Source organism: Sapajus apella, unplaced genomic scaffold (assembly GCF_009761245.1).
Source record: "Sapajus apella isolate SASKATOON/1434 unplaced genomic scaffold, GSC_monkey_1.0 scaffold49, whole genome shotgun sequence".
NCBI classification, from domain to species: Eukaryota; Metazoa; Chordata; class Mammalia; order Primates; family Cebidae; genus Sapajus; species Sapajus apella.
The window spans coordinates 11,786,340-11,802,578 of record NW_022436989.1 but is presented as its reverse complement, the minus strand read 5'-3'; the positions used below and the strand labels follow the sequence as shown (position 1 = coordinate 11,802,578).

Genomic DNA, 16,239 nt, shown 5'->3' with positions numbered 1-16,239 from the left:
GTAGGCAGTGTCAGATCTAATGGGCCTTTATGGATCACACAAACATAGATATATCTCTAAACATGATGGGAAACTTTCCCAAACATACTTCTCAGTCTTCTCTCAGAGCATGGACTCCCTCAGGCCCTAGCCCTCAGCAATCACCCCCTTTTCTGCCACCTAATGCCTAACATGGAGTTGGGTATTCAATAATCATTCACTGCATGAATTACTTTAAATTTTAGATGCAAAATAAAACATATAAAAGAGCCCCATTTCCAGGTGCTTTACTTCCGAATAATAAGACTTTTAAAGATGTATAGATAACATTTCTGTGTATAGCTCATACCCAGTATACCTCAACATTTTTAAAGATGCCAATAAAAATATACATTTTTTAAAAAAGATAAACCAATTTTTGGCAAATCTTTTCTGTAGAGTTATCCTAATCTGAGTCTTTATATTTAGCAGGTGAACTAATAGCTCCATTCTAATGGAGCTTGCAGAAACCTCAAGGAAAGTGCTACAGACATGATGTACTGATAACTTAGCCCTTGCTCCACAAGAGTATACTGGCAAATCATCACTGCTGCATGAATAGACATTCCGGACTCCTGGCAGAGCTCTGCATGACACAAGGTCCTTCCCACTTAGCTGAGGGCTTCTCAACTACCTTCAAGGCTCAGATCCAGCAATACCTCTTCTGCGGAGCTTCTCCACCCACACCAACCCAAGACTGCTGTTTTCCCTCTCTCAAGAGAGAGAAAGAACATGCCTATTGCCCCCATTTCACCAAGTGAGTTAGTTCTTGTAAACCATGGGTCTTGAAAGAATGAGACTGAGGCAAGTGCAGATTTTTGTTTTTTGGACCCTCTGCTGGAATTGTAGTCCTGAAGGGAGCATCCCGTACTACCCTGCTGCCCAATATAGCACTGGGGGAAAGAAGTCTTTGCTTCACATTTGATTATCATAATTTCAAACATATTTCATTATTGGGAAAGTTCTCTTCAATTCTCTGGATGTATTACTTTTTTATTAGTATCTGGGTATCATTTATTACCAGATTTATCCTTTCTGGTCCCCCCAAAAAACACATTTGTAATTCTGTCCTTTTAGAAGTGATAAAATCCCTTACCCTTAATTTGTGGGTACGCTGGCAAATGAGAACTTGCAGCCCTCTATTTCAAACCAAGATTTTATCTCCGAAGGTCCTATGTACATGCAATAGTCACAGAATCCAGGGAAATGAGGTGTTCCCTGATGCCATCCAAGTGGAAAGTTCCCAGTGTGCCATATTAGACAATACATGCCATGAACTGATCCATTCCCTGGCTATTTCTAGACCACCCAATCAAGAGAAATCAGCCAAAACATACCATTCATATTTAATACTTATACTTTTATGTCTTCCTTTCTACAGGGAAAATAACTGTTATACCTTTTTAAAACTCCCCATAGAAACAACAAACAGTAAAATAACTTTCATTGAGGTAATTTTTCCATTCAAGAAATGTATTTCAAGTACCAACAAGGTGCCAGGCACTGGCCCTTTTCATAACCATTGTTTAGGCTGGGTTTTAAACTAATTGCCTATCCTAGCCATTCAGAAGTAGAAGTGGCAGGATGGGAGAGAATGGGCAAGTGAGTCAAAAGGCTTACATCACAAACCGGACTGATGTCTAAGAAGCTGCAAAGGTAGATGGGCACCAGATTGCTAGGGTTCAAGGACTTCTGGATCACATAAGGAACGTGGACTCTATCCGGAGTGTGATAGAACAGGTTTTTCTTTTCTTTTTCTTTTTCCTTTCCTTTTCTCCTACCTCTCCTTTCCCTCTCCCTTCCTTTCCTTTCCCTCCTTCCCTCCTTCCTCCTTTCCTTCCTTCCTTCCCTCCTCTCCCTCTCCTTCTCTCTTCTCCCCCTCTCTTTCTCTCTTTCTGACAGGGTTTCACTCTGTTACCCAGGCTGCAGTTCAGTGTCACAACCATGGCTCACTGCAACCTCCACCACCCAGGCCCAAGTGATCCTCCTGCCCCAGCCTCCCAAGTAGCTGGGACTACAGGCATGTGCCACCACACCTGACTAATTTTTGTAGAGATGGGGTTATGCCACGTTGCCTAGGCTGGTCTTGAACTCCTGGGCTCAAGCAATCTGTCTGCCTTCACCTCCCAAAGTGGTAGGATTACAGGGGTGAGCCACCAAACCCAGCCTAATACCTAACAGGTATTTTTGTATTACATTAAATCTAATTAAATTCGATCTTCCATGCATAAGCAGGAATATATGTGTATGGACTATTTAAGTCCTTTATTTCTATCAGAATTTTATATAATTATTTATAATACATGTATATATACACATACATGAAAGTTTCTACATTAGTACTACAAATAGGATCTTTTTCTTTCCTTTCCTTTTCTAGCTATGTAGCTACAGCTTAAAAAAATATCTGCCTTATACTCTATAACTGTTGAATAGTTTTCTGGATGAGTTTTTAGATTTTTCTGTACACATTACTTTAAAAATAGTATTTTTATTTCTCCATCTTTCCCACATTTAGCTATCATTATTTTCATATTCCACTTTACCACTACATGTATTTAAAACACAGTATCAAATGGAAATAGCAATAAAGGATTATGCTTGTATTGGTCCAATATAGAACTTATTAAAAATATTATTGGTGGCTGGGCATGGTGGCTAATGCCTATAATTCCAGCACTTTGGGAGGCCAAGGCAGGTGGATTGCTTGAGATTGAAACCAGTCTGGGCAACACAGTGAAACCCCATCTGTACAAAAAATACAAAAATAAGTTGAGCATAGTGGTGCATGCCTGTAGTACCAGCTACTTGGGAAGCAGAGGTTGCAGAAGGCTGAGATCACACCAATGCACTCCAGCCTGGGTGAGAGTCTTTTTTTTGAGACCCTGTCTTCTATTCTTCTTTTCATATTCTATTGTACATGAAAAAAAATCCTCTATTCTATGCTTATTTTTAGATCTTTTGTCAAATGATTTTGTGTGTGTGTGGGGGGGGGGTGCACGTGCGCGTGCGTGTGCGTGAGACGGAGTCTCACTCTATTGCCCAGGGTGGAGTTCAGTGGAACATTCTCAGCTTGCTGCAACCTCTGCCTCCTGGGTTCAAGTGATTCTTTGGCCTCAGCCTCCCAAGTAGCTGGGACTACAGGCGCACGCCACCATTTTTGCATTTTGTCCAGCTCATTTTTGTATTTTTAGTAGAGACAGGGTTTCACCATATTGGCCAGGATGGTCTCGAACTCCTGAACTCGTGATCTACCTGCCTCAGCCTCCTAAAGTGCTAGGATTACAGGCATTAGCCACTGTGCCCAGCCTGTCAAATGTTTTTGATGAGTCTGGATAATTATGTCATATGTACTGTTTTTCCCAATGATAAAAATTATGCTAACAGTTTTTCTTGAATTAGACCAGGAATTGCAACCTTTATATGTAAAGGGCCAGATAGTAAGTATTTTGGACTTAGTGAGCCATATATAGTTTCTGCTGCATACTCTTCCATTTAACAACCCTTTAAAAATAAAAAACTATTCTTAGCTTGTACACCGTACAAAAACAAGTCAATGGCAACAGGATTGGCTTGCAGACCGTAGTCTGCTCAGCCAGCCCCCATTCTGCTCCACCTCCCCTGCAAGCAAAGAGTGGTTATTAAATGGCCACAATACTCTTTATTAAGACTCCAGAAAGACTTAAGTGGTACCTGGTAGGCCCTATCACCTAGACAAAAGTACTACTGTACTAGGAATCTTCAGGGGATTGTTCTACACAAAGCAGAGAGGGCTGTCCCCAAGACTATTATAGATGTGGCTTTTGAGGCATAGAGTGAACCCCATTAAGAGTCACAAGAATCTCACAACATTTTAAAGAAAGTTGTATTATGAAAAATACTAATAGCTTGGCCCAAAAGGGATAGGATACAGTCCAAAATGAAAAGAGGCCTGTAGGCCCCCATTCTTCAACAGGCAGGAAGCAGGGAGAAAGCTGTATATTATGGGCTATCTTTTATAGAAAGGAGAAGACACCTCATGGGGTGGAACCAAGAGTCCTGGAGAAACATGGATTGGGGACCCATTACCACCAAAGAAAAACATGTTCACAGCCCCTAGAACAGGGGCTATGACATGTGTTGACTGGATTCTAGGACTGCCATGGCCAAGAGAACCCTATGTTCCTCTCCTGTCCCTCTCCTTATTGCAATAAACTTGTTCCTATCTTATTGTATTTAGGGTATATGGGGAGCAGATAATCTGTCTAATTCACAAGTTTCTCAATCAAGAAGAGCTTCAACAAAATTACTACATGTGAGAGCCTCGTGTGTATCCAGAACTGACGCATACCATGAGATCATCAACTTCAAGCTTGATGCCATGATGGAATAATACTTTAAGAGGCCTAGAGGCGAGTAAATGTAGGAGAAATAGTAATAATTTTGGCCAGAGAAGTGACTATGGTAGGTTAAACACAGCCACAAATTAATTGCAGTTCCTCCTGTCAAGTGATAGAGTCTATTTCCCCATCCCTTAAATCTGAGCTGGCCTTGTGGCTAGCTTTGACCAATAGAATGTGATCAGCATGTTGTTATGTGACTTCTTGCAGCTTCTGCATTCAGCTGAATGTCCTTATATTACTGATGAGGATACTGTGCTCTGGAGCAGTTAAGTGACGAACTAAAGACACTCATCTAGTTGATATGGATGCTGAGATTAAAAGCAAAGATAATAATTGCTGGGCAGGCATGGTGGCTCACGTCTGTAATCCTAGCACCTTGGGAGGCTGAGGTGGGTGGATCACCAGAGGTCAAGAGTTCGAGACCAGCCTGGCCAACATGGTGAAACCCCATCTCTATTAAAAATACAAAAATTAGCCAGGCGTAGTGGCGTGCAACTATAATACCAACTACTTGGGAGAGTGAGGCAGGGGAATCTCTTGAACACGGGAGGCAGAGGTTGCGGTGAGCTGAGATCGTGCTGTTACACTCCAGACTGGGTGATAGACTAGGACTCTTGCCTCAAAAAAAAAAAAGAGGAAAAAGAAAAAGAAACAAAAAACTCAAATATAATTGTTGCTTTTTACACTGAGCAAAGTTTCTTTTAAAAAACTTGCATAAACTTCAACTTTGTCATCTTTAACCATTAAAAAGAATGTTTTCGATATTTTAACAGAGTATTTTTCCCTAAGAGTAAATAGATTAAAATTTCTGTGTATAACAAATTATGAACAAAATGGAGTTTATCCCAGGAATGCAAACATTTAAAAACTATCAAGATAACTCACCTACATTACAGAACAAAAAGAAAAATCATATGATAGTCTCAACAGATGCAGAAAAGGCACTTGACAAAATTCAACATCCATTCAGTTTATAAAAACTCTCAATGAATTGAGAATGGAAGAAAATTCCCTCATTCTGATAAAAGCCATCTAAGAAAAACTGAGAGTTCATATCACATTTAATGGTGAAATAACTCATGCTTTTCCTTAGGTCAGATACTAAAACAGGATGTCCACTTTCACTACTTCCACATGCCTTTGTACTAGATGCCAGTGCAAAAGTCAAGAAAGCAAAATAAAAGGCATACAAACTGGGAAAAAAGTAAAACTGTCATTACTCACAGACAACATACAAAATCCTAAGGAATCTACAGAAAAGTTTCAAAATCTAATAAATGAATTTAGCAGAGGCCACAGGATACAAGGTCAAAATACAAATAGCAATTGTATTTCTATGACCAACAAACAACAGGAAAATAAAAAATTTTAAATACCATTTATAATAGCATCAAAAAAGAATAAAATATTTAGAATACATTTAGCCAAACAATATGGAAGACTTCTATAATGAAAACCACTTAATAGTGCAGAGAAACTAAGGAAGACATAGAGTTTTATAACATGTTCATGGATTAGAAAACTCACATTGTTAAGTGTCAATTCTCTCTAAATTGATTTATAGATTTAATACCATCCCAACAGAAATCCTAGTATGTATTTTTTGTAGAAATAACAAATTGATTCTAAAATTTACACGGAATATTGAAGGATCTAGAATAGCCAAACTTTCTTTAAAAACAAGAACAAAATTAGAGAACTTACAACACCTAATTTCCAAACTTATTTTTATAAAAGCTACAGTAATCTAGACAGGGTACTGGTAAAAAACTACATGAAAGATCAGTGGAATATAATACAGTCTAGAAAGAGATCCATAAATATATGGTCATTTGATTTTCAACAAAGGTGCCAAGGTTATTCAATGGGGAAAGCACAGACTTTTAAGAAGAAATGTTGCTCGAACAACTGGATAACTATATTGGGCGGAGGTGGAAAGGAACTGTAACACCTACCTCACACCATACACAAATATTAATTCAAAATGGATCACAGACCTAAAAAGAAAAGCAGTACTAGAAAGCTTTTAGGAAAAAAAAAAAGTAGGAGAGTATCTTTGCAACCTGGGGTTTATAAGACAAAGTTTCTTTAGGACACAAAAAAGTACTATTTACAAAAGAAAAAAATCAGATTTTCTAAAGACACTGTTAAGAAATGAAAAGGCAAGCCAACAAAGACTTGTATCTGGAATACATAAAGAACTACTACAATTGGTTAATAAGCAAGTTATCTGACCTCAAAAATGGCACAAAACCTTAAACAGATCTTCACAAAGGAAGATATACCAATGACTATACAAATGAAGATATACAAATAGGCACATGAAAAAGTGCTCAACATCATTAATTGCCAGAGAAATGCAAATTAAACCTACAATGAGATATGACTTCATATTCACTTAGAATGACTAACACTAAAAATACTGGCAATATCAAATATTAGAAAGGATATAGAACTGGAATTCTCATACACTGCAGGTAAGAATGAAAAATGATACAACTACTTTGCAGAAGAGTTTGGCAGTTTCTTACAAAATTAAACAAACACTACCCTTTGCCCACAAATTGTATGCCTGGATATTTACCCAGGAGAAATGAAAACATACCCAAATACTTTTATAGGAATGTTCAAAGCAACTTTATTCATAATAGCCAAATGCATACAACTCAAATGATTAAACAGCAAGTGAATGATTAAACAAATTACAGTATACCTTTACAATGAAATACTAATCAGAAATAAAAAAGTAGTGAACTGCTGAATCATGCAACAACATGGATGAATTTCGGAGACATGAGAGTACATACTACATGATTCCAAAACTACACTTAGATGCTAAAAAATCACAACAGTGGTGTTTTGCAGTAAGTGAAGGGAAAATTTCTAAGGTGGTGGAAATATTCTAAACAATGATCTGGGTGGTAATGATACAGGTGTATATATTTGGATTTTGCTTTGTTTTGCTTTGTTTTTTAAGACAGGGTTTCACTCCGTCACCCAGACTGGAGTGCAGTGGCACAATCATAGCTAACTGCAGCCTCAATCCCCCCAGGCTCAAGCAATCCTCTTACCTCAGCCTCCCAAGTAGCTGGGACTATAGGCAAACACTACCACACCTGGCTAATTTTTGTATTTTTTGTAGAGATGGGATTTTGCCATATTGTCCAGCCTGGTCTCAAACTCCTGGCCTCAAGTGATACACCTACTTCGGTCTCCCAAAGGATTGGGACTACTGATGTGAGGTGTATTTGTCAATATTCGTCTAATTATATACATAATATCTGTGCACTTACTGTATGTAAATTATACCTCAATAAAAAGTCTATTTAGTTCTTTATATTAAATGTCTATTAATAGGCTGGGCACAGTGGCTCACACCTGTAATCCTGGCACTTTGCAAGGCTGAGGTAGGCGGATCACTTGGGGCCAGGACTTTGAGATTAGCATGGCCAACATGGCAAAACCCTTTCTCTACTAAAAATATTAAAAGAAATTAGCCCTGGTGTGGTAGCGCATGCCTCTAATCCCAGCTACTTAGGTGGCTGAGACATGACAATCTCTCGAACCCTGGAGGCTGAGGTTACAGTGAGCCAAGATCGTGCCACTGCACTCCAGCCTAGGTGAAAGAGTGAGACTTTGTCTCAAAATAAATAAATATTAATAAAGCAAAAGGACTACAGTGGATGGGCAAAGGCTTAAATCACCCCAGAGTACTCAAGAAGTGCTCCTATTCATGAAAAGCAGAGACTAAAAAACAAAACTAAATTTCCTACTAAAACATACAACTGTGTGTCTAGTGTTATGATTTCATCTTAAATAATAAAATCTCATTCAATTAATTCCCCTTAAAAACTCACACATTCATTCCCCATTTCCTAATTGAAAGAATTAAACCTTGATAAAGTCCTATGTTTTAAATGGCTATTTATTTTCACTCCACAGGCACTTCTACTGTTCCTACTACTATTGCTACAGATATTCCAAAAAGTGACTAGATGGAAGGAAGGGATTAAAAAAATATTACCAGAGGAAAAATATTATTTAATTTATGACCTAAATAATTTTAGTCATTGAATACCTTAAAACATATTTTGTGACTTAAAGAGAAAGTATTCTCTTCACCATATAGACAAATAAAACACTGTATTTGTAATCCAACAGACTTGTAGCCAGAATACATAAAGAACTGCTACAACTGATGAGAAACAACCTGACCTTAAAAATGGTGCAAAACTTTTAAACAGGCATTCACAAAAAAAGATATACAAATGGCCAATAAGCACATGAAAAAATGTTCAACATCATTAGTTGTTAGAGGAATGTGAATTAAAACTACAATGAGATACTACTTCATATTCTCTTAGAATGACTAACAGTATAGACTGGCAAAACATTCCTATAAGAAAAATTATTGCTGCTGTTATGAAAAGAATGATTTCAGTCATTTAATAATACATTAAAAGATATTTTATGACATAAATGAGAAAGCATAAAATTGAGAGAGAAAGTAGAGCAGTGGTTGCTTAGAGATAAGGGGATGGAAGGGATAGGGAAATGATAGCAAAAGGGTATGGAATTTCTTCTGGAGGTGATGAAAATATTCTAAAATCAACTGTGGTGATAGATGCACCTATCTGTGATTACACTAAAAGCCACTGAATTGTATACATAAAATGGGTGAATTTTATGATATGTAAATTATATCTCAATAATGCTATTATTATTTTGATTGGGATTAAACTGTAGTCCCAGCTACTTAGGTGGCTGAGACACGAGAATTGCTTAAACCTGGAAGCGGAGGATGTAGTAAGCTGAGATCACACCACTGCTCTCCAGCCTGGGTGACTGAGTGAGACTCTGTCTCAGAAAAAACCATAAACCTACAAATGTCCTCAAAAATTCCATGACAAGTGCATACCACAGAGAACAAATGCTTCCTAATTTGTATTTGCTAGATTCCTTCACTTATAGTGAAAACAGAGGTCCTGTTTTAGTCTCCATATTTACTAAATACGTGTATTTATTAGCAAAATGCTTTCATAGCAAAGAAATGTTAGTGAATGATGGCCAATTTTACATCTAATGCTGATAACATTCAAAGTGTTAAATATATCCATCATATTCGTGTTATAAACAATTTATTATTTTTTCAACTAACTATATTAATTAGTTCCCTGAAAGCAGATTGTAGAGTTTTTCATTCACAAAATAATTATTCCTTTTCTACCAAAATGAAATAAATAAATCAAATTTGGCCTTAAAATTAATTTATGTGAGTATCTAATGTTTCTGGATCTGTTTTCTCATCTGTAACAGAATATTAGATGAAAACATCTGTCTCAACTAGTTTTAAAACTCTGTTAATTCTATAGCAGGAAAACAGCAATATATGGTCATACCATACTTTAAGCAAAAAACAACAATGTTTGAAACACTAGATGTATACAAGCTAAAGGACTCAGTAATTATTAGTTCACATAAAAGGACTCTCTGCTTTCACTCCAGAATTAGCAACCTCCAAAACTTTTTCAAAAATATATTTGATATTTATTGAAAATGCAAATTCATCATGTTTCTGACATAAGATACAAGGATATAAGATTATATCTTATATCTCTACTAACAACCACAGTTATCTCACTGATATTAGGATAAAAAGCATAGTATATATGAAACCATTTAGTTCTTATGGCCATTCATAATTCTAAGATACGTCAGACATTTTGAAAGTATCCAAATAAACAACATTGTTATAAATAGGTCTGCTTTTTTTTGGTGGAATAATGTGAAAGATTGGATTTTATCTCAAGGAGACTTCGGAAACCATGTAATCCAAAACCATGTAGCTAGAGTTAACTATCACATACTAATGAAAATAAGTATTTGATACAAAAATGTTACCTGATCAATGATAGAATTTAGCTTGGTAAGTAACAGAAATCCTCGACCATGGACAAGGTACTGTCCAAGGGTTGCCATGTGCGTCTCCTCTTCTTCTTCCTCCCTGATCTCCACTCTCTGGACCACTGCATTGCAAAGCCGGTTGACATCGGTCAGAAATTCACGTGCCAATGAGTTACTGTCGGTGCTCATGACAGAGCTATAAAATAAATATTACAAAAAAAAAAAAAAAGATTAGGAAAACAAATTCAAATTTACTTTTAAAACTATGTGTTTTTGTTGTTTGTTTCTAACCGAAGATTGGCTTAAAATTACTGGGAATTGGTACTTAACCCTGTAATATTTTCAGGCTTTGTTCTGACCTAGTCAGGTGCTTCTTAAACAATTCCTGCCATGGCAGAAATGAGTAACAGGTTTGAAATACCTGAGCATAGCTGAGAATGAGTAAGTGACAGCACCTGGACAGAAGACATTTTCTCTTTTTAAGAGAGGCTTTCTTTCTTAAATAGAATAAAAATAAACCCATTACTTATAAAATGTTCTTGCTTTATGTGTTTTATAATGGATAAATGGGTACTTTAAAAATATAAACCATTTTTCAGTTGATAGAGCCCACAATTACTGACCCATCCTCCCCAAACACCAAAGTTCAGTTAACAAAAAGGATTTCCAATCAGGAGAATAAAAACTGAATAATTCTAACAGCTAAAGTTATGCCACTTCACATCTTATGCCATATTTGAATCAAATAAAGGGTAACGTGACATTTTAAGATTAAGGAAAATAAGGTACAGCAAACAGAATGGGGGAACATAAATACAGAGAAAAATGTACAAATTTTCAGAAGGGAAAAACCACGAACAACAAAATCCCCAAAGAGTTTCAAAATAGTTTCATCTTTGGGCTAAAAGTAATTTTGAGGTATCCAGTCACCTATAAAAAATGTTTAACTTAGAGATGTTAAGTTAAATAAGACATGTATTGCCTCACCTTCCTTCACCCGCTTCAGGGGGAAGCACTCCCCATAATACCTGCTGAGAGGGCAGTGGGAATATGACTATGCCTCTTGCCAGGAAGCAGTTAGGCTCTGGGTCCCAATTCAGCTACAATCCATGCTCGTCACAAGATCTGACTTGCATAGTGTAGCTTGCAAGGGGGAACTGGACTAATCAGGTTTTCTTTCTCTCTCTTGGGAATTTAAACTAAAGGGATATAGTTGATGTGCTGAAAGATCACATAGAGATGGAGCTGTGGTAGTCATTATGAGGTAGCTGAGGGTCAGAAGAAGCCAACTAGGTAAAAATAAGCCAACGGGATACAAAGAGAAGTAGACAAACATGAAAGAGAAATACCAGAGAAATTCCTAATACTACCTTAGTTCCTGTTCATTCTGGGACCTCATGGTTTTAATTCTCTGATTTCATTAGAATTCTAAGTATTACAATAACTCTCTCTTAGTATAACAAACTTCATTATGTTTAATATTTTTGAACATTAGAAAGAGGACAAAAAGTATAAAATACATCTCTCATTATTCTAAAATGCAGCAATAACTTCTATTATGTATTAATATCAGTTTCTTTATATGCTTTCATAAAGTAAAATTATTCAGTAAATCCAATAACCTAATTTATATTCAGTTCATATTTATCCAACTTTAATATGTTTCACTAAATCTGTTAATAATTTTAGGATAACTAATTATTTAGCACATCACTGAAAAAGAATTAAACTATGACACAATGTTTCTTATCACAAAAAAATTTGGTACAATATCACCTTCTGGGCCATCAGAAACATTCATGACACAGCATTTAAGAGTACGGCACTACTGTTACCAAGATTTTCCTTCAGAGCTACTAATGTCATTCTTTAAGTTTATATGCTGATGCTTTCTTGATCTTACCAGATGTTATCAGCAGAAAGTTTCAGAAAACCAGGAAAACATTTAAAACTCAACAGGTATAGTACCAGCTATGCACAGAAGTCTCCTGAAGCACTGACAATGTGAAAGTCTATGACCAAGTGCACTCATGCGCAGGCCAGGTCAACTACTTCACAAGTGCTTACAAGACACCCTCCATTGCAAAACACACTGCAACTTTAGAAATATTAAAAATGTGAAAACCTAAAAAATGATGGGACTAATTAAGTCTATCTTCTAGAAATTAAGATAATGGAAATCAATAAAAATTTTTAGAGATGACAGTTAATGAAGAAATATTTTAATCTTTCTTTCTAAAAACACAAGATGCCATATAAGTAAAAAGGATTATAATCTAAGCAGAAAAGCATGTTTTTTCCTGATTTAAAAATGTACATTACATATATGTTTATGTGAATAGGCTAGATTATATACATGATCTATTCTCTCACTCTTTAATAGCTACATGTAAATGTTACATATATTGCATTATAGTTTACTATGTAGCCAATCTCCTATTTTTGAATAGATTATTTCTAGCTTATTATCATAAACAAAGCTACAATGAACACTCTTACACTACTTGCACATTTATCTTATTTCCTTAAAGTAGAAATTGCTGTTAATTTCATAGGGTAGGTTTTACATATTTCTTGTTAGGTTTGCTCCAAGGTGCTTTATATTTTTGCCATTATGATGAATGGGATTTTTTTTCCATTATATATTCTAGGATTCAAAACTGGTATATCACAGGCACATAGGAAGTGGATTTATTTTGATATCATAATCATACGTCTAAGCTTCTATTTGAGCTTATTATTTTGAATTTCCCAGATATAATACTCTATAATCTATAAACAACAAAAATTCTGAATTATCTTATCCAATATTCATGCAATTTCCATTATTCTATCTAATTGTATTAGTTTGCACTAACAGAACAACATCAGTTGTGGTGATGGGGACATTTTTGCTTTGTACATTAGGATGTATTCACTTTTCCTAACAGAAATATTGAATTCAATTGAATGACTTTCAGCCATTTCAAGTGTCAACTGAAAAGATGATTGCATGGTATTTTCCTTAAATTTTTTCTAATATTTAAAGTACTCAGAAACAAAGAATATATAACATGAGGTTATAGCCAACAACCAGATATAAATAGTATACTGTATGTGTCTTTTTGTAACTTTGCTTTTTCCTCTGAATGCTATATGTTCATTCCATTAAACTATCATGCAATATACCATTGTATGAATAACTACAAACTATATACATCCATCTCTACTAAGAAAAGTTTAGTGGTTTTAACTTTGAGGTTTAATGAATGTCACATAATTTTGTAGTTTCAAGCCTTCAAAATCAAGTATGCTGATGGTTAATATTATTACATTATATACTTACCAGTCTTTCACCACTGCTGTAACATTTAGAATCTATATCATTTGGGCTCATAAACTAGATGAAACAAATACTCTTAGAATAAAGCTTCACCTACAAAAAAAAAAAAAAAAGACAAACATACTAATTACAATAGTAAACCACAAATAATTTGAACAAATAAAGTTGTGACATAATCAGTGGCCAGTCTTCACACATGATGTATGAAACAACCAACGAAATTTTTAAATCTTAAGAGCACATTAAAAAAATGTTTACTTCAAGAATTCCTCTTGAGAGGGAATCTTAGAACATAGTGACCTGAAAAAGCAACTCAGTAATAGCTCTCTACTTTTCCTCTTCCAGTTCTTAACTTAAAACCTCTAGGTAAATCACAAGTTAACTGCAAAAAATAATTAGACTAGTCTTCTTAACACTAGAATCTAGGAGGCAGTGGAGTATCTAAATACTATCAAGAAAAAAAGGTCTTCAACTCAAAGTTTCTAGGTACAGCCATTACTGTCCTGTTAGGATGAAAGGTATTTGAGGATAGATAGGAACTTAGACAATACTAAAGCCAAACATCAATTTATTAACCATCACCAAACCTCATATAACTTCATATCTTTATTGAAGTTTTTGAATGAATTAATCTTTTGTGTACAATATAATAAAGGTGATTTCTAGAAGACTAAAGGATATATTTCTATTTCTGGGATAGCAACAAGATGTTTCTCTTTAGTTAACTGCTCTCCCCTTCTCTATAGTTTTTACCAGGAAGAAGCATGAAAAATGTTTCCTTGTAGTTATGAGGCAAACATGAAGATATTTTGAATTACAAGGTTTTAAATCAGACTGGGCATTTTTTATTTTTTTTATTTCCAAAAAAAAAATGAGATGGGGTCTCACTGTGTTTCCTAGGCCAGTCTTGAATCATGAGCTCAAGTGATCTGCCTGCTTTGGCCACTCAAAGTGCTGGGATTACAGGCATGAGCCACTGTACCTGCCCCAGAGTGATTTTTTTTTACTTTAAAATGCTCAAATCTGGAAAACTGTCTTAAGTTTCTTTCAGCTTGCCAACCAGTTCTTGTACCATACATTATTCTAGGTACTTGAAGGCAAATCAGGAAGAAAACAGCTGTCTTAGACTACACAGGGCTTTGTGTGAATTAGGAAAAAACATCCCTTCCTGATGGGTGCAGCTCCACAGCAGGGCACACAGCTATCAAAGCACAGGGTATAATACTTCAGTCTCATCCCCTCATTCCTCTGGCAGAGCACCAGAAAGCAGTAATATTAACTGCTCAACCAAGTGGAACAGCCCTGGAATGGAGTCTTAATACACCTTCCATACCTGCTCCTGCTGCTTCCTGAGCTAATCAATATAGTGCAGATACATGAGATGGTGTTTCGCTTTTTCGCCCAGGCTGGAGTGAAGTGACATGATCTTGGCTCACTGCAACCTACGGACCCACCCACCAACAGGTTCAAGCAATTCTCCTGCCTCAGCCTCCCAAGTAGCTTGGGATTACAAGTGCCCACCACCACGCCTGGCTATTCTGTATTTTTAATAGAGACAGAGTTTCGCCACATTGACCAGGCCAATCTCAAACTCGTGACCTCAGGTGATCCACCCGCCTCAGCCTTCCAAAAGTGCTAGGGTTACAGATGTGAGCCACTGCACCTGGCCCATGCAGATATTTTTAACTCTAAAATTATGGAAAGGAAAAAAAATAAAATAAAATTATGGAAGGGAAATTATGAGTCAGATTGTGAGCCTAAAGATGGTATTATATGAGTTGCTTTGACTACTACCACCCTCCAGCGTGTACTACCACAAGGTAGGGCAATCTATCTTGCAATGCTAAAATGATTCCAACTAACTCAGCATGGCCATAAGAAGTCAAAGCTGCCAGCTATTCAGCTAAATCTGTCTGTTTCTCTTACTGAGGGACATTTTCTAGGCCAAGCTGAGGGATCTCTCTAATGCTCTTAAACTGGCATGGCTTCTTTATCTTTGTATTTTATTTTACAAAGCTTCACTTGGATATCCATGGAGTTTCATTTTAACAAAGATCATCATTCTAACCACCAGTACAGCCATATGTGTCTTCCTTGAGTTTACCATCACTCTTTATATATACCTGTATTCTAATTTTTATCATCCTCTATCACTATAGGGGTCCAGAATGTCTGGAAATATAGATACATTTTTAATAACAATGTCCTTAGGCCATTATATATTTGCCTCTGTTTCCAAGCTACATAGACTCACTCTGTAGTTACTTATCTGTAACTGTTTTACCCTCTAGGTCACAAGTTTCTTAAGGCCAGGGACCCTGTCTTAATACTTTTGCCTTTTATAGCTATAATGTCCAATTTAAAATCTAACTTTATTACTATAATTTCAATTTCTAATATAACAATTGTTATATCATAATAAAGAAAACTTGCCCTGGTGATATTCTTAGAATTTTTATAATCTTAACATTTACCGTAACTGAAAAACATAGTAACAAATGCCTATAATCATACAAATGACCCTCTCAGAAAAATAATATGCTTCACTTTTTCTCATATAGCATCTGGTAAAATGTAAAATATGAACACGCAAAAACAAAAGACACATACACA

At 36.0% G+C, this 16,239-nt stretch overlaps 1 protein-coding gene across 7 annotated transcripts in view; it reads right to left on the bottom strand.

Annotated features, from left to right (window-relative positions):
- The window catches only part of LYST (lysosomal trafficking regulator), a 213,109-nt gene that overhangs the window by 157,348 nt on the left and 39,522 nt on the right, over window positions 1-16,239 (bottom strand). For all 7 annotated transcript variants that reach the window (XM_032242286.1, XM_032242287.1, XM_032242291.1 and 4 more), the window contains exons 2-3: window positions 13,630-13,719; window positions 10,302-10,500 (exon numbers count right to left, since the gene is read on the bottom strand). In XM_032242286.1, the coding sequence (XP_032098177.1) occupies window positions 10,302-10,493 (192 nt within the window). In that variant the 5' untranslated portion in view covers window positions 10,494-10,500; window positions 13,630-13,719. The remainder of the gene's footprint in view (window positions 1-10,301; window positions 10,501-13,629; window positions 13,720-16,239) is intronic.